The sequence below is a fragment of the Oncorhynchus keta genome, chromosome 24, assembly GCF_023373465.1.
Source record: "Oncorhynchus keta strain PuntledgeMale-10-30-2019 chromosome 24, Oket_V2, whole genome shotgun sequence".
Classification (NCBI taxonomy): domain Eukaryota; kingdom Metazoa; phylum Chordata; class Actinopteri; order Salmoniformes; family Salmonidae; genus Oncorhynchus; species Oncorhynchus keta.
In genome coordinates, this window is record NC_068444.1 from 24064287 (window position 1) to 24087522 (window position 23236).

The 23236-nt window shown below is 39.4% G+C and overlaps 1 protein-coding gene across 1 annotated transcript; it reads left to right on the forward strand.

The window, feature by feature from the left end:
- The first annotated feature begins 16937 nt into the window (after positions 1–16937).
- LOC118402628 (oligodendrocyte transcription factor 3) lies at positions 16938–18847 on the forward strand. The gene has a single exon (XM_035800795.2). It carries the CDS (start codon positions 17400–17402, stop codon positions 18144–18146), a length of 747 nt encoding a protein of 248 aa, XP_035656688.1. The 5' UTR covers positions 16938–17399; the 3' UTR covers positions 18147–18847.
- The last annotated feature ends 4389 nt before the right edge of the window (positions 18848–23236 follow it).

Consider the following 23236-nt stretch of genomic DNA (forward strand, 5'->3'; position numbering starts at 1 on the left):
GTGAACGTTCCTGAGTGGCCAAGTTACAGTTTTGACATAAATCGTCTCGAAATCTATGGCAAGACTTGAAAATGTTTGTCGAGCAATGATTAACAACCAATTTTACAGAGCTTGAAGAATTTTAAAAAGAATATTGGGCAAATGTTGTACAATCCAGGTGTGTAAAGCCCTTAGAGACTTACCCAGAAGGATTTACAGCTGTAATCGCTGCCAAAGGTGATTCTAACATGTATTGACTCAGGGGTGTGAATACTTATGTAAATGAAATATTTCTGTATTGCATTTTCAATAAATATGCAAACATTTCTAAAAACATGTTTTCTCTTTGTCATTATGGGTTATTGTATGTAGATGGGTGAGAAAACAATATATTTAGTCCATTTTGAATTCAGGCTGTAACACAACAAAATGTGGAATAAGTCAAGGGGTATGACTACTTTCTGAAGACACTCTATAGTGGACAGGACCAAAGTGACACTCATGGAACTATATTATGGTATACAGGGGTCCCAGTGTTTCAGAACTTCATGAAACAAATTGAAAGTACCTTTCATCCACTGTGAGCAATGGGAAGAAAAAAGTTTGTATCATAAACATAAACCGAATGGCTGGGTGTGCTGTTAAGATCACATAACTTGACATTTTGAGTTTTAAAGTGCAGTAAATGCATTTTGCACACACAAATAACATAATAACAAAATTATATTTATAAACATTCTACAGCCTTTTGTATATTCTTGCCTGTCCTTTATCATGTGGTGTAGCACCTGCTAAACTGACAGTAGTATTTGCATGATAAAACATATACTGTAAGTTGTGTGATGTACTGATTGCCTGTTGAACCTGCACCTGAGGGGTTAGAACCAAACTGCCAAGCATGGGAAATTACAGGGCAAATCACTGCCATACCATTGGCCCCAGTGCCATCTTGAGTCCAAAAGGAGGTGGGTAGATTGGTCCCTCACTTTTCACAAAGACGCAAAGGCGTGCTCTTTATGAAAGCTGGGGAAGTCTATAAAAATCAGCCTCTGATCTCCTCACCGGCAGTTTACCACTAAAACATTTTTATAATCAGCCTTTATTGTTCATTCCCTCCTTGTGGGAGATGCGCCCATGTTCATTTTTTAAAAGGGCAAATCAACCATAATTCAGTTTATAAACTGCTGCGGCGGGTGAGAATGCCTGGATGAATATTCATTAGCCTCCCTCAAGCTGCCACGCACTGTGATTCATTAGGCATATGTAAATATCACTCACTTTAATTGCCCCTAAACTGACTCAACATAATGTTGTCATTAGCAAATTATTACTTATTTGTGATACTAATGGTACAGTATGCTGTGCATGTTAAAAAACCCACATATATGATTGCAATTATAATCCCCTTTTTCAGGGCAGTTTGTTGTCCCATTGTCAGGGTGTTGAGGAGTCTGGTGTATTATGGACAGAGTTGGGGTGATGGTAATGAGTGAGTTAGGGAGGGAGGAAGGTGGGAGCTCTCATCTGCTCTGTTGATGTGCCAACAATTAAACAAACTGGCACTTTGATGGGTTTAGGACACCGTTGATTTTCTTCTCCCTCCCTGCCCTCCCCTGACTTCCTCTCCCTGCCCTCCCCTCACACACGGCAGCAGCGCTCCTTCACCATCTCATCTATCCCTCTCCTTTGCAGTGATTACCAGGATTAGTATGGCTGACTGGCATTAGTAGAGAGGTGCTGTAGAGGTGAGGCTGGGGCAGCACACTGCATGGCTTGTGACTGTGGTGTAGTCTGCCTCTCACAACCTTCTCCATTTGCTGCAAACACAATATTTTGCTACTTTTACATCTTTCACAAGCGCATCAAGACTGCACGTCTTGTAAACCATCTTTTGTTTACCACACTTTTTCATCAATAATTATCTATTTTTTTGTTCTCTTCTTTAAAAGTGGAATTTTGAGAAAAATATAAACACAAACAAATCTTAACTGATAATAGATTCTGTGCTCTATTTATTTTCTTAATTCCCCATATTAGAATAACATATACATGTTTATTTCAAGTGTTGATAAATGCTTCTAATGTTTTCAAAACATTTGTGTTTCATATTTTACTTAAAAATATCAACAGTGCCTCTATACATTGCCACATTTTGCTACATTAGCATATAATTACATTACATTTTTTATCAAAGAATGTCCGCATATTTCATTTTATAATTGTGGCTTATTAGGCTTTGTTTGTTATTGGTAATGAGATCAGAATTTGTGAATTCAGTTAACTGATTTACAAATATTAACAACTTTAACTCCAATTTCAGTCTTTATCTTGTAGATTCTGTAGATTATGCCCATTCCAATTCATCACTCTCAAAATTCTATCGCTACAGAAAGAACAATTTCCTTCACCTAAATTTGGAACCAATTGGTGTTTCCTTTGTCAATATACTTACTGTTATAAACAAATTTATCCTCACCTATTTATTTGGTCAGTCATCAACAGACAAATTCTGCTTTAGTAACTAGGGATTTAATGATAATGAGAGTATTCATGATTAGTTGTTTTTGTTGTTGTTATAAAGACTGGTCTGAAAATGAGACTGTTTAGTAATCCAGGCATGTATCACAAGTTCATGGTGACAAAACCGTGTTTGACCCTAACAGATCCTTAACCTGAAACTGGTCCAGGTTCTTGTAATTCAGTTGGGAATATATTCAGGGGGAAATCATGGAAATGTATTTGATGAGGGTGATGCCACATAAAACATTTTTAACTTCCACTACCAACACTAATACTCCCTCCTACCCCTGTAACCAACAACCTCAAATCCCTAACTCGGGGCATCACAAACGTGCACATTTTTTACAACCCAGCAATTAAGCTGTTTGGAGTTTTTTATGGGGCCAGTTGCACTCGGCACAACAACCATGACAAAACGGGGGAACAAAAAAAAGAAGAGGGAAAGTAAGAAAGGAGAGAGGGAAATGGAGAAAAGGGGAGAAAAGGGAGAATGAGGTGAAAGGGGAGATGGAAAAGGAGAAAGGGGAGAGGGAAACCGAGAACAGGGAAAGAGAAAAGGAGAATGGGGAGAGGGAAAGGGAGAAAGGGGAGAAAAGGGAGAAAGGGGAGAAAGGGGAGAGGGAAATGGATAACAGGGAGAGAGAAAGGGAGAATGGGGAGAGGGTAAGGGAGAAATGGGAGAGGGAAAGGGAGAAAGGGGAGGTAAGGGAGAAAGGGGCGAAAAGGGAGAAATGGGAGAAAGGGGAGAGGGAAAGAGGAGAGGGTAAGGGGAGAGAGGGAAAGAGGAGAAAGGGGAGAGGGTAAGGGGAGAAAGAGAAGAAAGGGGAGAGGGAAAGAGGAGAGGGTAAGGGGAGAGAGGGAAAGAGGAGAAAGGGGAGAGGGTAAGGGGAGAAAGGGAAGAAAGGGGAGAAAAAAGAGAGAGAAATGGGAGAGGATAAGGGAGAAAGGGGAGAGGATAAGGGAGAAATGGGAGAGGATAAGGGAGAAAGGGGAGAGGGTAAGGGAGAAAAGCTAATAAAGTAATGTGATTGATGATCCTCTTTTCCCAAAGGGTCCAACACCATGTAAATTGGCCCAGACAATGCATTATGGATAAGGCAGTTGAGCTTATAGCTTGTTAATGTGTCCCTCCCTCCTAACCCACACACAGCATCCTTCCCTCCCCACTAGCCTCTCTGCTTCTGTGCCGGCGATGACATGGTCACCTCATTGTCAGGGCATGCGGATCTTTAGGTGCAGATGGAGAGTGGTGTCTCTGCTGCAATCTGCCAGACGTTGCTGCAGTGCGGGGGTGAGTGTGTCTGAGAGAGGGAGATGCTGAGGCAGAGTGGAGACTTGCCCAAAGACAAGCAGTCAGCAGAGGACAGGGCTGCGGCCATGTCCCATCGTTCCTCTGGTGACCCAGTGTGGTCCACACAGCTAGGCGTCCTGTCCAGGGAGACAAACGTCAGGCCATCTGTTCAAAGTTGGAGAGGAAAGCGCTTACTTTGTTAGCCTAATACTGGGATTAGATTGAGGATGATTGGCCGAACTAGGGGGTTCCATGACCATGAGTGGTGCCCTGATCATTATACTGTTTACTGTGTCATCCCATTCATTTGGCATTGCATGGTTATGATGTGGGTTAGGGTAAGAATAGATGTCCCTGGATCAGTGCATCCATACTCGCTCAACAGGTGAAATCCAAAGTTTTACGAAATACATGCAGCATGTGCAGGGATGATATTCTGCATGCAGTCAATGGCGTAATAAAAAGTGAAACCTATCTAACAAATGTGTCACTGTTTAATTGATTTATGGTTGAAATATTAAAGTAATTTTGTATTTTACAAAGTACAGTAACCACACAGCATTTAAATAATTTGCATCCAATTTACCATAAAACTATTACCAGTTCCAGTCAACACAAAGCCAATACAAACCCTTTCATGGTGAAACAGTACAATAACCAACTATAATCACCTACCTATCAAAGACAATTTTGCTATGATATACTACATCTCTAAAATTGAAGTCAGTGCATCTAAGTAAGTTGATAATTAACTAAAGTTACACTGTGTTTACCACTAAATAGAGATGTATGGGATGAACCCCCATCTTTCTCCTTCACAGGAGCTGGCAAACAGGCGTATATTAAAAGGGACACATTTAGCCGTTTTCTTCAATGTCGTAAAGAGGCTGTTTACATGATTGTTTTAAAATCCATCTGCTTCTTTTGACACGTCCGGATAATGTTGGGATTGTGTTGATTTGAAGGAATTTGTGCACCATATGCTGCCAGGGCCAGGCACCTTCATTTAGGCGAGAGACACTGCTGCAGGTCTTAATGACAACATCATTTTAGCTTGTTTATCTAATGCGACTGTTTCATGTAATTTATAGAGCTGTTGGCTGGGTTCATTCCACCACTGCATGCTAAGGAGACAGACATAAGATATGCTAATGCCAATGTTGGCCCGAACTTTGCAGCAGTAAAACAAAGCATTTGCATTTGATATAGCACATAATAAACTGGTTATTAGCATTTTAAATATGTCAAACAAACTTGAAAAATGTGGGGTGCGCTGTTGGCTTTTATAGCTCACAGCCACACACACCACAGCCCCATATGAAAGTCTGTGATTTAATGTTTTTGTACAATGTCACATAAAGATGCTTAACTCTGTTGACAGGCCTAAACTGTCAATTATTCAACACACAATTTGTAAAAAGGACAGGAACAAGTATATTACTTTAAGTAAGTCCCATTAAGATTCTGTTCAAATGTGCCTAACAGAATATGTTACAGTATCCAACTTTGAGAACAGAATATGTTACAGTATCCAACTTTGAGAAAACTATTGATGTCCTTTGTCCTCTTGCTTAAGGAGTTGTAAACATCGCATAAAGACTATTTGATTAAAGACATTGAGCTATATGATTGCTATGGAGCAAGACTATTCATCATCAGTTACTAAAGAGCACCTTTGTAATTCTACAGATTCAATACATCTGATACAGTACAGATGTAGGATCTTAATTTGATCACCCTCTGGCAGGAGATGCAGGAAACGTCAAACTTCTAGTGTATTTGAGGTTTAGAAAGGCTTCTGAAGTTTGTAATTTTCACTTTGAAATTTCAGACTTGATTTTCCTTTACAATTCTTTTTATCAACCCCTACAAAAATTACCATTAATAATAATCCATATAATAATTCACATTTCCTGTTGCTGCAGGATTATTTTCCTTCTGTAGCAAACTGGCTCAAATTAAGATCCTACACCCACCAGTACCTTGTGACTGACAGGAATAGACAGACAGACAGACAGACAGACAGACAGACAGACAGACAGACAGACAGACTGACTGACTGACTGACTGACTGACTGACTGACTGACTGACTGACTGACGGACTGACGGACTGACGGACGGACTGACGGACTGACTGACTGACTGACTGACTGACGGACTGACGGACGGATGGACGGACGTATCCAAAGGGACTGGAGGACAATTATAAGAGTACAGATGGCCCTGTAAAAAAACACATTCAAACTCAGCCCTTTTGTTTTTATGTATTTTATTAGAGAAGCTGGTGTTGAATATATGTTTAGATTTACAATCTGATCAAACCAACAACAAAAATGACATATTTTGAGATCAGGCTGTTATCCATTTCTATTAGGAAGAAAAAGTGACAATATGAAAATGGTTGATTCTATTATACAGCTTTTGAGATTTTACATTTCAATTGTACTTCTAGTAACTTAGATCAGTTTTAGGATATCTGATAGTCTGTGTGTTTGTGTGTGTGTGTGTGTGTGTGTGTGTGTGTGTGTGTGTGTGTGTGTGTGTGTGTGTGTGTGTGTGTGTGTGTGTGTGTGTGTGTGTGTGTGTGTGTGTGTGTGTGTGTGTGTGTGTGTGTGCGTACATTTAACGCATGCGTACATGTATATATCTTTAGGAGTAAGCTGGTGAATAGAACCCACATGATTCCCAGTCATCGGCAAGGCATTCTGTCCGTGCCACTCTCACCCCATTAGTATGGAAATGAGGCTGGTGTGACAGGTGGCCTCACAACCAACACAATTAACTTTCTCCATTAGCTGATGTGCTGACAAAACAGAGCGGGGCCAGGAGGAGCACAAAAACATAGGCCCTAAGAGAGAGCCACAGACAGACATGTCCCATACTCACTTCCATTGCCTCGGCGGGCTAGAATGACTCTCATAATATCCCCAAATTATCCGTCTCTCACTGCTCCCCACCGTTACTGAAAGGAAAGATTTGCACCATTCATCCTTTTCTCTTCTAACCCGTATGTTCCATCATTTTGGGACATGGATAGCTTTCTCCAACAACTGCCGCTATGGTCTGTGTGACAAGTTGTCTCTCTTGCTTAGCCACCTCTCGCTCTACACCCCCCACTCCACCCCTATGTGCGCACACGCATGCACACACACATATACACAATCCCTTTAAAGCTACTCTCAGAGGGATAATTTATATATGCAAATGATTTGTTTCTTTGAAAATTTCTCCTTCCACAGAGAGGACGATTCTGCTTTGACAAGAAACGGCGACAAATGAGACTAATACCCCCAAATTGCTGCATCTCCTATCACAGGCCTATTAGCTATTCATTTATGGGCGAAGATTCAAACAACCACAGCCATGAATGAATTGGTGTGGCTCAATTTGCTTTTGTCTTATTAATGTACCATTTTTATGTGGACCATCTGAAAAGGAATTTGGGTATCCAGAAGAATATTCAAACTCATTACACTTGCCAAAAATGTCTCACTCCACGGCAGACGATTTGAAGAATGTACAGAGTGTTCGGGTTCTATTGAAGCACTGTAATAGTTTGGAAATGATAAGGAACTACTGTACTAAAAGAAATGCAATTCCATGCAAATAAAATAGATAAAGTAATTATGTTGGAAATACACCACAGAACATTTGGGATAGTGCAGCATTTATTTCCAGATCTCCCACACAAGATAATTGCTTATTTTCTATAGATAAATAATATACTGTAAATAATATACTGATGTTACACTTTTTTCCAATCCAACTACAACTTAGTGATTGGCAAGAGGAGTCCCTATGATTTGTCAAAAGCATCTCAACTAGCTCTCAATGCTACAGTTATGCAGGTTGAGGCTGCGACTCCCTCCTGTCTGCCTTGCGCATTAATTACCTCAATATTAGTTTAACCATGTGAGCTGGAGGCCATACTGGTATCTGACGCAAAATAACGGCCCTTGACAAGTGAGTGCTAAGAAATAAAAAAATATATATTTTTAAGTGAGTGCTAAGGAGCTATGTTGTCTCAGTGATGGGTCTGCTCTAGACTCCCAGGGGATTGCTACAAGGTGAACAGGGAGGTGAAGAGGAGAGTGAGAGTGTGCTCTGTTTCATGTAACGGTTCGTTAGTTCTAATGACTACATGACGGCCAGCTTATAGTCATCAGGGTAGTGTGATTGACAGGCCGGAGGCAAGGCTCACATGTTCTTTTTAGACACATCCTACAACCTTCCCAATATAATCTCTATCAGCTTTTGGAGGAGCAGCCTGACTAGATGATACTTTCATACTATTCCTACTCTTTATACTATGACTAGAGGAAAACTTTCAGTCATTCTTTTCTGGTACATTTGTTGTGGCAGTTTTGAGACAAGTTTCCATGTACATGTAGATTTGACTTAATTTGCTGTATTTACAGGAAGGCTTTGCGTTTCTTTTCTTGCTCCTCTGCAGCCCTTTCTGTTGCTGCTGTTTGGTTGAGACATCCCCGCCTGCGAGTCTTGTGTTTGGGTGCGATAAAAAGAAAGAAAGAGGGAACGCAGAAAAAAAGACAGGAGAGCGCAGAAGGAGAGGAAAGGTCACCAACAATAAGAGTTTGTACAGGAATGACCCCCAGGACTAACATCCAGCCTAAAGTCAACAAATAGACTGGGGGTGGGAGTTTGACAGGCTTTACATCGCTATAAAATCATGGCTGCTCATAAATGCACATTTTCAATCAGTTTCTTTGGAGAGTAAGGTGCTGCAAGTAAGCTCCTTGAGATGAACGGGGTAGCTCGGTCATATTGTTTTCACACAATCTTCATGGCCACAAACTACTTACTCATTCTGTAAAATAATGGTAAATGTTTGCAAAAATCATAACTGCTCTTAAAGTTTAGTTAACTTCCTCAGAGAGATCACAATGTACTCTCTACTTGATAACACTGGACTTTCCTATTTGGTCATATCTGAATTGTTACATTCTTCTGCAAAATCAATAATGACAAAAAGCTATTCAAAATAGCTATGAACAGATGTGGAGTGAGTCCCGTCCCAGGCTGTCCACAAGGAGTGTGCTAGTGGCCTGGAGAGGGATGGTAATGGTGACTGGGAGGAAGAAGTTCCCTTCCAACTGGAAAGCACTACATACCATCCCTGATGAGGATCTCTTAGCTGATAAAGACGTTTACCCAATGTGTTATTAGTAAACGATACTTCTCTGGGCTGTCTTGCCTATTGTGCCCTATGTGTTCTGTGGCTAAGCAGCAGTGTAGGCAGTTCGTTCCACCAATTTGGTGTTTTTTAAGAAGCGTAATTTTCTAGGATTCTTTTTTGTTAAAATTATGTCATAAAGAGCACATGTTCAACTCAATAAAAAATATGTTTTCCCAATTCAAGTGGTTAAATACAAATTTGATTATAGTAAGTGTCCATTAAGTGCCAAATAAAGTAACACGGTTGATGACTTCATCTTAACAAAACCAACATTTGCACAACTATGGGACAAAACAGACAGGGTTGGCTTAGATTGTTGACAACATGTAAATTATAGTTAGTCTCCAATGTTTATTGAAAACATAAATACATTTGCACAATGAGCACTTCTTCTCTCTCAAATACATTGTTACAGTTGTAGGATAGCTAGCTAGCGTATTTGAGCCATATTAGCATTGACATGAAATCATACTAAACACCTCAAAACAAGATATGGTATCAAGAACAAGATGACATTTGAAACTAGTCAATTATGATTCCCCAAATCAAATCAAGTCAAATCAAATTTTATTTGTCACATACACATGGTTAGCAGATGTTAATGCGAGTGTAGCGAAATGCTTGTGCTTCTAGTTCCGACAATGCAGTGATAACCAACAAGTAATCTAACTAACAATTCCAAAACTACTGTCTTATACACAGTGTAAGGGGATAAAGAATATGTACATAAGGATATATGAATGAGTGATGGTACAGAGCAGCATACAGTAGATGGTATCGAGTACAGTATATACATATGAGATGAGTATGTAGAAAAAGTAAACAAAGTGGCATAGTTAAAGTGGCTAGTGATACATGTATTTCTTGTCATTCCTTTCAATCCTTGACCCAGAATTTAGCAGAGATGCAGAGAAGCATATTTTGTTTGTTTAAAATAAGAACCACCAGTCAGGAGGATACAAACAGCTCAAGAGGTATGCTTAGATTCGCAGAAAAATACTTGATGATAATAACATGATATTTGTGAATGAATTATGATTCCATGATACATGCCTGTATTGATGTGTGTTATAGTCCCACATAGTGTAATTTGGATGTAATATCCTAGGCGTGTTAGTGCAGTATATTGAGATATGTAATTTACAAGTCAGAATAACACCCTCATTAAAATTACAATTGAACAAGTAAAGAGCTATGCTTAGATAACCGCTGCAGAAAAAAATACATATATATATATGTTTTACATATAATTAGACATAACGATTATGACTCTAAATTGCATAAAAACAACAGTTTCAGGTGTTTGAAAAATGCACATTTCCAGAAGAGTGCGGTCTCTAAAATAATGGGTGCATAACGCCCCTGCGCAAAAGGCACTCTTTTCGTGGAACGACTCAGGCAATATATGGTGGTAGTGCTTCAAGATACAAGGAGGACTCTGGAGGACCTGATCATTTTATTGCTTACGAGGGGCATTGATAAGGAACAAGCAGGGCCACCATGCTCTTCAGCAGTATGGGTGGGGAGGAGAACCCCTCCCTCTCCTCCATCTTTTACTGAAGACTGCAAGGTCATTTTGGTTCAAAATGTCTTTGGACAGGATCAAGGCTTTTTTTCAGTCTGTTTTTTGTCACAAACACACACATCTGCATTTTCAACTCCTTACCTCCCACTTTGTCGATATGTGCGAATGTGTAATTAATGAAACAACCCCTCTCAGATTGGTTCAGACAATGGACAGTGAGCTTTTCACCAGCCCCTGTTGGCGGCCAAAGCAAGGCCAGTCCCTATTCTCCTTACATGTAACCCCACTCTAGCACAATGCACCCCTCCTCTGTCCAGCTTATCTGCCAAGCTTACATATTAATCTGTTCTCTCCTACTCCCTTCTTGGGGAGCCCCCATGCAAACCTTCATTTTCTGGTCATGTGCACCCATAGGAAGGGGGCGAACCAGACACAAAGTGACATAAAAAGCAGAATAGGGGCTGCCAGGCTGAAACTGAGCCTGAAAAGAGGCATGGGAGATGAACAATTGTCCCCAGTGAAAGGCACGGTTAAAAGAAGGCGCTGAGGAGCTGGTACAGCGATGGAGTCCAAGTCTCTAGTCAGCAAGCTCTACCTACCAGACAGACAGAGCCATGCTAAAGCTAAACCAGGGCCCGTGGGCCATCTGGCTGCTTGAGAGAAGGCACAGAACCACAACCACGCAGGCATACCAGCACTCAACCACTATAAGGGAGGTTTTGAGGGTGTTTGTTCCTCCTGACACCTCTGACCTCACCAGTAATGCCACACTATCATCGTACAACTCCAAAATCAACAGGTCATCACTTACATGTTTCAGCATTAATGCCCATCCTATCAAGGATGGAAAAGATTGAGATGAGTGAGAACAGACTTGGACATACTATAGGCTTCCTCTTGTAAAAAATAATCTGCTACATGCATTTCCAAGATTATTTTTCAAAGCTCAAAATGTAATCATGAAGACATGACTTACTTGAGAGTTTTCAAAGTGTTTTCAACTAGATCAAGTGCTTGCTTCAACATTTCAACGCCTTTAAAAAGTAACAGTGCTAATGGCCTGGGTAGGGAGTTTTGATTGAGTGAGTATTACGTGAGTTACAGCTTTGTGAACTAAATACCCCTGAATGCCTCAAACAGCTTAAGAGAGTTTTGTTTCTGAACTTTTCAATTCAACAAAGAACATGAAAGAGCACATTTAGCACTGAAATGTAAATGTTCTTGTTTTGCCTAATTAATGTAAATGTCTTCTCAGAACAAAACAGCTCTCCAAATATTAATTAGAACCTAAATATTCATGGTGAAGCTCCTTGTGAGCCATTTAATTAGGGAGCTTTTATTGTTTGATCGTAACGTTAATTAGATATTTCTAATTTGAAGATTTGTTTACTTGTCATATAACAGAATACAGAATCAAGGAACATAAAGTTTTATTGATATATCGTATTTAACTCAGCAACACCATGGTACAGTATCTGGATTGGAAAAGTCTTAAAGCTAGAATCCTTAATTGAAACAATAACAAAATCGTCTGCCCCACCTCTATTTCAGTGAAAAGCTGAGGGATTGGTCTGGAGAAATGTAAACACTCAAATTCATAGACAGAGCTATGGATGCAACCAAATAAAAATGAAAAGAATAACGATTTAATTACATTTGTCTTGTGCAACACTATCAAACCAACTCCTTCAACATTCAGCAAAACATTGACGGCCTCCAAGACACGGCTCTGACCTTGACTCACTCAGACTTATAGTGGCAGGATGTTTCCCACCAAGACCAGGGCTTTTCAATCCAGGGATGTTGAACTCATTCTGTCTGGTTTCAATGATGATGGTGGAGTACATTCACTTTACATGCTGACTATTGCTGATTCATTCACATTTTACTACTGTTGGGCCTTCGTGGGTTATTGGGCCATTACTGGGCCGTGCAGGCCACCCTGGAGCAGCTGAAAACTGTGGTTTGTTGTGCTGCTAATTATATTGTGTCTCTGCTGAATAGATCCTCTTAAAGGACTTACGTGCTGAGACCAGGGAACCAAGGGTCTGTTCAGGAGTGTCCCAAAGTAACAGGCCGTTCAGATATAAATATGTTGTGTAAAATAGACATGTAAGCATGAGTAAGGAATGTTAAGTATGCTGCACACTCCTGAACGCGACCCTGAACTTGGTCATGTGTATATTCTGTGTTCAGCATGCATTGCTGAATAAAAGTACTGTTTCAATCTGAATACATTCATTTTCGAATGGCCACAAGTTAATACAAAAAAACAGTTACATGGACTTTCATTAAAAGCTGTTGATCAGGTATTGTATCTGTTCTTTGGTTGTCTGTTCTGATTGAAGAAACTTAAGAGTGAAACTTTATGAACAGAAGATAGTTGAAGCATTTTTTATAACAGTAAGGCCCAAAGAATCTCAAATATTTGTTTTGTTGTCTCAATGGTGTAACTCACTTCACCCACAGCGTAAGCAGTAAATCCAGGGCGGCTCAATGTTGGTCATTGTGCCAGAGGATTGTGCTGGTCCTCAGACACCAACCTATTATCACAGATTATTGTGAAATAGACACAAATTACTTATTATAAATTCAGAGACAGGCACATCGTAAAAGTCCACTTTTTGTATACAGTACACTATTTTGTATACAATAAATTTCAATCCAACCCAGACACTGTGGAGAGCTGGAGGGCTGTTCAACTTCCTCGACCATGCAGGGCTGACAATGTGGTCCATCAAGAGGTTTCATTCTGTCCACAATAAAAGTAGTTCATTCCAATTCTGGCCATGGTGACAGAAGACCTTTTTTTTTACCTGTCATTAACATGCATCCTTAATCTTCTCCTGATCTTGTCCTGATTTTGATCTGATCTTGTCTGTTTACACTTACAAGATCAGATCACAATGCGTCTTTTAATTGTCTAAAATTGTGGGCTCAATCAGAATGTGGACAAGATCAAGAAATGTTAGACCCAGGTATAAACGGGGCTTTAGAGAGCACAGCATCTAAACTCCTGTAACACAGGAAATTAAATGTGATGTGTGTTATATGTTGTTTTTGATGATGACACAATACTGCACTTTTTATATTCACAATTTTTTGATCGTACAGAAGATTATTACGGATGATTTTGAACAGACAGAAGATATTTGAAAGTTGAAGAACAACTTTCAAGTATCTAGCATGAGCTGTATATGAACAGGTAAAGCATATGGCTACACACAATGAAGCTTTTTCGGACAGCACTTGTTATGCCCAAAAACCAGACTCTTTTCAAGGAGTTGTTTTCTCTGCCAGCATTCTAAGCTGACCAACAGGGTTGTATGACTAAATGGCATCAGGTCTGTTTTGGAAGAAGTCGCTGAGAGCGTGGGGAAGAGAGAAAGCGTGGGATGGGGTGAATAATGAAAAAGCAGAGGGGCTTAAGAAATGAATTGAGGCACATTAGAGGCAACCTGCTGGGACTGTACCGCTAAGTAAGAGGGATTTTTTTTTTAAATCCTCAATTTAGGCCAATGTCCTGGTCCTTGGTGCAGGGTAAGCAGCGTGGGCCTAGTGCACTGGTGGGAGGGTGGGAGGGGCCTCACTCATTCTGCTGATTGGTGTTTCCCTCCCCTGGGGCAGTTGTGAGTAGGTGAGCCCCCCCCACTCCACAGCCACACAAACCACCATGACACCTTCCTTTCACCTCCCTGCGCCTCGGAGCAGTTCCCTCTCCCCCTGGCTCTCTCTCATTGAGACATTTCTCCACATTGCCTGGATTAGGAACACTTTCACTTAGATCTATGTGGTTGCCCCACAGACAAAGAAACACTTGGGGACAGGATTAGTAGGATTAAAAGGGATTCACATATGTCCAGTTCAAGCAATTGGTATTCAAAGCTTTAAACTTTCAAATGCCACCAAGAGAGAGCAAAGAAGTCCAGCGCTTTTCTTTGCATTGCAGCACCTTTATGAGGGATGGTTTCTTTTCTACTCCAACAATGACATGGTGGGGGATTTTATTGCTGTGGAACACCAAGTAGAATATGAGATTGAGTTTTTTTTTGTGGCTGGCACTATTGGATGGATGATGCTTGTACCCCTCCAATTACTGTGCATTCAATTATTCCTCTCCTCCATGACAAAAGAGTATGCCCCTTTGAAGATAGGAACTATCTAGTCTCAATGTTTTCTAAACTTCAGTAATATTGTTCCCAGTATCTCTCATGTGTTTTATGATACTTCATCACAGAGTTGGTTCAATTTATATCGAATTCTATCGAGTTAGTTTAATTTCTATCTAGTTATCTTCTAGTTTTCAGTCATCCTTCAAATGGTTGTACATATTTGTGTCCAATATAATGCAGATGAAATGACTAATTATGTGATAATGAGTGGTTTCTGTAAATGTGGTCATTTTCTGTCCATTGGGACACAAGTTTTCATCAACAAGTTTTATAGTTTTACATCAACATTTGTACAGGATAAGATTCACTGATGTGCATAGACTGCCATACATTCTGTTTCTAGGTTAAATGTATTTATTTTAAGGATGAACATTATTAACACAATTATAACATTATTCATGACTAGAGGATTGGTGGTGTTATTATTGTTATTATTATTATTATTATTATCATTATTATTATTACTTGTATTATTACTTTTATAATAATTAGCATTATTATGATGTTGAACATTTTCCTATATACTTTTGAAATGTCTTATTCGTTAATGTTTCGTATTTTATGTACTGACTAAAGTGCTGATACTCTCCACAAATTAAATGAGACTACTGCAGTATAAGGATACATTATATTCGTTGAAAGTTATCTTATTAAAGGGTTGGAATTCCTATGTAGGCTAATGTAAATTACACATTTAGAAAAAGTAAGTAAATAAGCAGCCTATTAGCCTATAGCTAGGCCAATAAAAAATGTAGAATTTTCTGTTTGAATTGAACAGATATTTAATTTAACCTATACGCAATTCAAGGTTCAGAATGGTGGTACAGTACGCCATGAAGGCCTACCACATGTACCACATGAGCAATATATTTAGGCCTAATGTAATATCATTAGGCTATGCAGGCATAGAGTATAGGCCTACTAAAACCAACCACCTTAGGAAAACCGGGTTACGTTGCTACATTTGGGCAATTCATCTTCAAGCCTAACTTTGGTTTCCATTCTGGAGGTGGTCGCATTTTACCCCCAAATTTAGTAAGGCACTTAATGAGATTTGTAGGGGTAAAAAGGTAGGACTATTACGTCTATATATTTACACACCTTATGTAGCAACAATAATTACAACAGGCTAATGACATAACATTGTTATTAATATAGACATAATAATAATAGTTGTTGTTGTGGTTGTTGTCATAATCAATTCCCCCCAAAAATTCAACATAATACTAAATCCTCTATTTAATAAGCAATGACACAGTATATTTGTGTGAATCATTTGTATAACTAAATGAAAACCACATGTAGTTTTAGATTGGAAGTTGAGTAGCCTACCTACTCTGTTGCAGTTGTGCATCAAGCGTCCTGACCCATTCCATTTCCAGCTTGGTCTCTGATGGGGATTACTATTTTTGGGCTGTCATACATGGCCTATAATTGTGATGATATAACACATTGATTTCAAATCGAAATGTCATGTTATGGCAGGTGTATACCTAGGGTGGAAGGTCACTTCACGTATAACAAATACAACCACGAGAGTCAGATAACATATAAGCAATGTTACGCGGATTCCTGCATGGCTGAGAATAGTGAGAAACGGAAGATTTATCAAATCAGGTCAAACAGATGCATTTTCATACAGGATCTGAAAATGAATGAATTAACAAATAAAGTACATATTATAGCACGTTATAATGATAGTATATCATGAATGAGTCTAATTTATGTTCCGGGAACGTGTGAGATAGGCTACCTTATTTGCTTTGATCAAATTCTAAATCAATATCTTATCCGTTTTCGGGAAGTCCCCTTGTTAACTGCTAATTACTGAAACGTCATGAGGCTGAATAGACTTAGAATGAGATTTGCTTATCAGGCTATTCATGTGGAATTATGGAATATATCATATTATGTTGCTCGTGAGCAAAAATAACGTCCGGTTGTGCGTCCGTCATTGACAGTCTATCCTAAACCGCAGCGAAACTCATCAATGTTATTCCTTCTCTCTCGACAGCACGACAAAGTTAGATTGTGCATACTGCAAATTAACACATTTTCCAGCGATTTGGAGAATATAGTGGTCGATCCCAAACACACAATCAATAAAACACGATGCATGACCAGGCTCCGCCACATGTCAAGTTTTCCAGAATTTGAGTGCTACCCAGTTTTAATAAAACCATTTAAAAAATGCATTACAAACAAAGTGAAGATGATCAAACAATACTTTCAAACTAACCCGTTATTATTTCTAGAGAGCCACAGAGAGTTTTCAAGTTGTCTTGGTTTCAGATGATCCAGGACTGAAGTGTTCCCCCACGGTGGCATTACAATGAATAGGAATAGATGTCCCTTTGGTCAATGGGACAGTCAAAGGACACCGCCCTGTATAATAATGGGGACGTCATCCTAACAAGACCATTATGAAATGAATAGGAGGGCTCTTTTTGTTTCCCTTCTCTCAAGCAGCACTATAAATACTCCGAGCGCTCTTTTACCTCACCACAGAGCAAGAGGTGCACCCGCGAGATAAGATTACTCGCAGCTATCCGGCCAACAAGCCCACTGTGTCGACTCCTTCGTTGTTACCTACACCTCCTTCCCAAAAAGAGGACGGAACTCAAACGACAGAATCGGGTGATAGAGTGTGACTTAAAAACAGGGCAGAGATAGAGAGGGAAGCAGCGACCTCCTACCCAAACCGAGCTAATAAAATGCATTCTGACTCCAGCTCGAGCAGATCTTCCTCACCAGACATGGATGGGATGTATCTCAGAGACCACCTCAATTCAGTGTCCTCGACGCAGAACGAACTCCTCCAGAAGATGACGAGCGAGCACCTTTCTAGGCACGGGGAAAAGTCACCTGGCGGGAGCAAGTACAAACTCAAGAAGCAAGTGACCGAGCAAGAGATTCAGCATCTGAGGCTGAAAATCAACGGGCGGGAGCGCAAGAGGATGCATGACTTGAACCTGGCGATGGACGGCCTCCGGGAAGTCATGCCGTACGCACACGGTCCGTCCGTGAGAAAGCTGTCTAAAATTGCCACTCTCCTGCTCGCCAGAAACTACATCCTGATGCTCAACAGCTCACTGGACGAGATGAAAAGGCTGGTTGGAGAAATCTACGGCGGACATCATTCTACGTTCCACTGCGGGACAGTGAGCGGGCACTCTGGCAACCCAGCGCATCAGGTGCATCCGCTGCTCGGGAGCGCGCTGTCCTCGTCCACATCCTCCACCCTCACCACCACTTTACCGGGACTAACCTCCATCCGAGCACCTCATTCCCTAATGAAGAGTGCCCCTGCACCCCCTCTTCAACTCGGCAGCGGTTTCCAGCACTGGTCAGGTTTACCTTGCCCGTGCCCCATATGTCAAGTACCTCCACCCCCTCATATTCCTATCAGTTCAGCGGGACTGACGAGACTTACAAGTGAAAACAAGGACGTGATGAAGTAATTTGGGACATCCGATACAGAATGGTGTCAACGTGTACAGTAAATTGTGAATTGGACATGAAGAACGAACCTCAATGCATGCATTGTTTGTCTGTTTATTTGTTTTTGCGTATGAGATACCCTAAATATCCTCCCTGTAACAAAGATCCTGTGAAAATACTTTTTTCATGGTAAAACTTTTGCCGGTTATATGGTGTCACCAGAGATGCATTCACACAGTGTACATATGTTTCTTTGTAAAAAAAACAACTTCTAAAACATTAAGCTGTAGATGTCTGAATGTAACCTTACGTTTCCAGCACTGAAGGTGATCGTAGCACAACATACTTGCTGTTCTGAAAGGGCGAAGAAAGTTGCATGCAGATTTAATATTTTTGTTTTTTACATAATTTGTGAAAGTGAAGAATGTCCTTTCCTTGTAACAAGGATGGTGAAATCGCATTCTACAGTGTATGAACATTGTATTATTATATATTTAGTTCGAAAAAGGTTGACATTATATGGATCTTGATTACTCCATAGAATTCTGAAAATGCTTTTAGCTTTGTGGCGTTATTCTGTGTCCATTTGTATGTAGAACTTCTTTAGCATGGCTTCAGAACAACTAAAGCATGATTGTTTTGCTGGAAATAATTTGTTATGCCCAGAGACCCTGCGTCTTTATTTTTGTACATTCTTGATGATTGATGAAATATTTATTATTGCCCAGTGTTCCTGGATGAAATTTCAATAAAACCGATATAATGAACCATATATGCTGCTTTGTCTGTCCATGCCATGTCATAATGTATCTAATATGGCCTCAATTAAGGACATTTATTCCGGTGGATTATTTATTCATAGATTAAAGCCATTTCTAAATATATGTTTGGTCTAGTAGCCTAATATGGATGCCTTGAGTGATTGGAATCATGCAGTCTGCCAATAATGCCTGTATTTTAATGTCACTTTTTAACGAATTTGTAGACCGTGTCCTAACATATCTATAGACTGTATACAACGTTTTAATACAGTCCACATAAGAGGTAGGCCTATTGATTCCTCAACGTAGGATACTTGCTAACTTGTATTTGTTTCTGTTCATTCATTGTGGTGTAGTGACAGCAACAGATTTGCTTTGCAGGCTGGCAAAATAATTATCCAGTGCAGTTGGCAATGTTTACACGTGGGCCTAATACAATCTGTTGTTTGAACGTCCACTAGATTACACAAGTGCAGAAATAGAAAACGAAGGAGTTCTGGATACAAATTACACCCATGGGGGTTAGACGAGTTTTGATGCAGCAACTAACACCAGTAGAAACGTTGCTTAAACATCTGGGAGCATCTGCAGAAAAGTGTGGGCATTCTCCTTGATTGCCTTTAGATTCCCTTTAGCCAGAAGACATTTTCCATTTCCCACAAATGAACCAGAAATGAACATTCCCAGTATTTATCCTCATACTAAAAATAAACTTCATTAAACTAATCTTTATCAGTGAGCAGCATAATTATTAGACCCTCATTTTATTGATCACATCTGAATGCACATTTGAACTATCACGTACATTGCTAGATCTATACTGTATGTAGCTTACCGAGATAAACACATTTTCTGTCCAGAATTATACAAAATCCTCATGTTTGCTTTATAGTGATTTTCTTGTGTTGACGGAAGTGTTTAGAGAGAGTAGGCCTATCGATATAAACACCCGATAATGAATGGTTTGGCTTAACTTTCTCAAAACATTATTACATACTTTCATTGTTAACTCCAATTTCATGATATTTTAATAACATAATGATATTTATCCTAATTGCACGTCCCAACACAACCCTCACTTCTAACTGTTGATATTAGGCCTACTTCTTATAACAATAACTCAACCATTTTAATAGGTCTACAGTAGCCTTACGAAGAATCTATAAATAATCCATGTAAATATATTGACATGTCCGATATGCCTAGGCCTATATTTTAAACAAATAAATTACGAATACAACATATTTCTGATCATACAATGTGCTTCAATTATTTCATAATTAGATGCGCGTTATGGAACTGTTGAGCCCTTAAATGCTACATGAACCTCCATGGGATCAGAAAGCGCTTTGCCAGGTCCCCGGAGTCCTTTCACTGGCGCATCGCTGATCAGATAGGCAGAAACAGAATGTATGTTTGTGGAGATTACAAGTTAATTGTTCATGGGGGAATGTGTATCGAAACACATCAGAAGACTTCGTTGGGATTACAGGATCCTAAATGCAAGAGATTATGCATTCAGCAGCCATTATTCGAGCATGTAAATGAGCCAGTAAGCCTTTTGTAACTTTGTCGTTGGAAAGCTCAAGTTCTTTCCTCGTAGTAACTGCTGTAGGTTGGGAGAGTGAAAGGGGGAGTTCATTTTACACTTTGTCTGACGGATAATAACAGTTACGGTTCGACTGTCCATGCCAGATGGGGTTTATATAGACGGGTTGCAAAGCCCCATCAAAACGAAGCTTTTAAATATTTTGTTCTTAAAACGGTGCCAGGGAAGGATTCTGCCTGGCAGTAATCTTATAATCACGAGATATGTTTAAAAAATAAATAATACTTTTCAGTTTATCAGTTCAGATTTATCATGCCGTAAAGAACATTTACAATTCAGTGGTGTGAGAAAAATGTGCCAGCAGTTATTTAATATCTTAACCTGTTACTCTGCGAAGTATTCTTAAAATTACGATATTCCTAATATACAATGATGCTTGCTTGATGATGTAGTTCATAATATGAACTATATCATAAAATATGCCTAGCAAGCAAGTATCAATGGATATTAGCAATGCATGTGAATATAACTATGTGCTGTTCTACCATCACTACTGTAACATTGATTGATCTTACTCCAAATTGGGAGTTCACATGCATGCAATTTTGCAAATGCTTCCAGAAAATATATTGGACTCATGTGGATAATCTGACCTTTGTAAATAATAAATAATTAATATTGGGGCTGCAGGTACCCTAGTGGTTAAAGCGTTGGGCCAGTTCCCGAAAGTTTGGGAGGTCGAATCCCCGAGCTGACAAGGTAAAAATATGCCGTTTTGTTAACCCACTGTTCCTAGGCCGTCATTGTAAATAAGAATTTGATCTTAACTGACATGTCTAGTTAAACAAAAAATATCATGAATATAGTTCAAACATGTTGTGTGATTACCCTTGAGAGGCAACTATCTGGACAAAAATATGTTATGATGTTTGACCCTCACTCCTCCAACACATTTTACATCAACAATAATGAACTATTGGAAAAAGCAACAGTCAGCAAAATATGCATTTATTTCTTATCATAAAGGCCCAGTGCAGTTAAAAAAGTGATGTCCCTATGGTTTATTTATATTCTCACACTATGAGGTTGGAATAATACTGTGAAATTGCGCAATTATGATAATGCCATTTTAGTGTAAGAGCTGTTTGGTGGGATGGTTTTGGCCTGCCAGGTGACATCACCAGGTGGTAAATTAGTTAATAGACCAATAAGAAAGAGAGTTCAAAACGTATCTGCCAATAACAGCTAGTTTTCATTTTCTCCTTCCCCACTCTGACCACTCACAGACAGTCCTAGCAAATTTCTTGCTCGAAGAAGCTATTTTTGTTTATTTTTTACCATTTTAATTGGAAACAATCACAGTAAGGTACTTAATGGTTACCCAGAAATTATTTGATATTGAGATAAAAATGGCTGTATTTGACCTTTAACATCATTGGACATGCTATCTGAAATAAAATATAACCAAAAACAGACAGTTATTTTAACAAAATTCCAGTTAATTAGCACATTATGTAAAACAAAAATATACATTTTCCCTTTTGTAATGTCTCTTCTTTCCGAAGTACAATCCACAATAGTACTAAAAAACTGATTTACTATCAATTGATCATAGTATCATTTATTTTTGAAGAAAATATACATTTTGTCATATTTATTTGGTAAAACAACTGCCATATAAAGGGACAGTACATCAAAATGTACTTAATGATATGCCTTAACAGTGAATAATCAATTGATCCTGAGAGACAGTGACTTGATTTTATTTTATTTACTTACCCCACAGAATCTTTAGCATTGCTGTTAGCAAGCCAATGGTAGTGTTAGGGGCTAATGAGCTATGGCAGCATGTTTCATAAAGCCTGCCCAAGTCCTCAATGTCATTTCAAACCAAATGTTAAAGCAACCAAAATGTCATTACTAGGATATTATAGGAATTCTCGTATTTATATAACATTTTCAGTAGATAAACAGCTTTTAGCAGAATACACACCAATGAGCTGTTTGGACAGCAACTAAGCATACATTTAAGGTAATTTTGAGTTCCTATACAGTCACATCTGCTATATACGCGTATAACCATAGGTAAGTATGTAAAGGGCTCAGGCTCACCAGGTGATCTGTCTATCTGGTCAAAATCACAGGGAAAGGGAGATACATAGTCAGTTGTACAACTGAAATGTGTCTTCTGCATTTAACCCAACCACTCTGAATCAGAGAGGTGCAGGGGGTTGCCATAATCAACAACCACATCCTCGACGCCCGGGGAACAGTGGGTTAATTTCCTTGCCAGAAGACAGATTTTTACCTTGTCAGCTCAGGGATTTGATTCAACTACCTTTCTGTTACAGGCCCAACGCCCTAAACACTAGGCTACCTGCCAACCATACTGATACAGGTCCGTCCCCCTCCACCCACTGAGGGAATGGATAACTTGGTATTATGTCTCCAGAGAAACCTAGACTTAAATAAAGGTCGTATTGATCAAAATACTAAAAGCGGAAATAGGTGTTTTTGTCTGGGGTCAAAATGGCCCCAAAAATCCACATTTATACAGAAACACTAAACAATGATTTAAAATGAATAATAACAAGTGGATTGACAAAGTCATGGAACATTGGAAGGGTGAATAAAACACCTTTGAGATACAGTATGATCAAAAATATGCCTCTGGGGTCAAAATGACCAGTCATTTGCTTGAGGGTTAAGATATGAGTACTCTTCTCGTTTTTTGAGCGTTTGTTTGAGAGTCTGTTTGAATTTCTTTGTTTTGCCCTTTATTCGAACATTATCTCTGTGA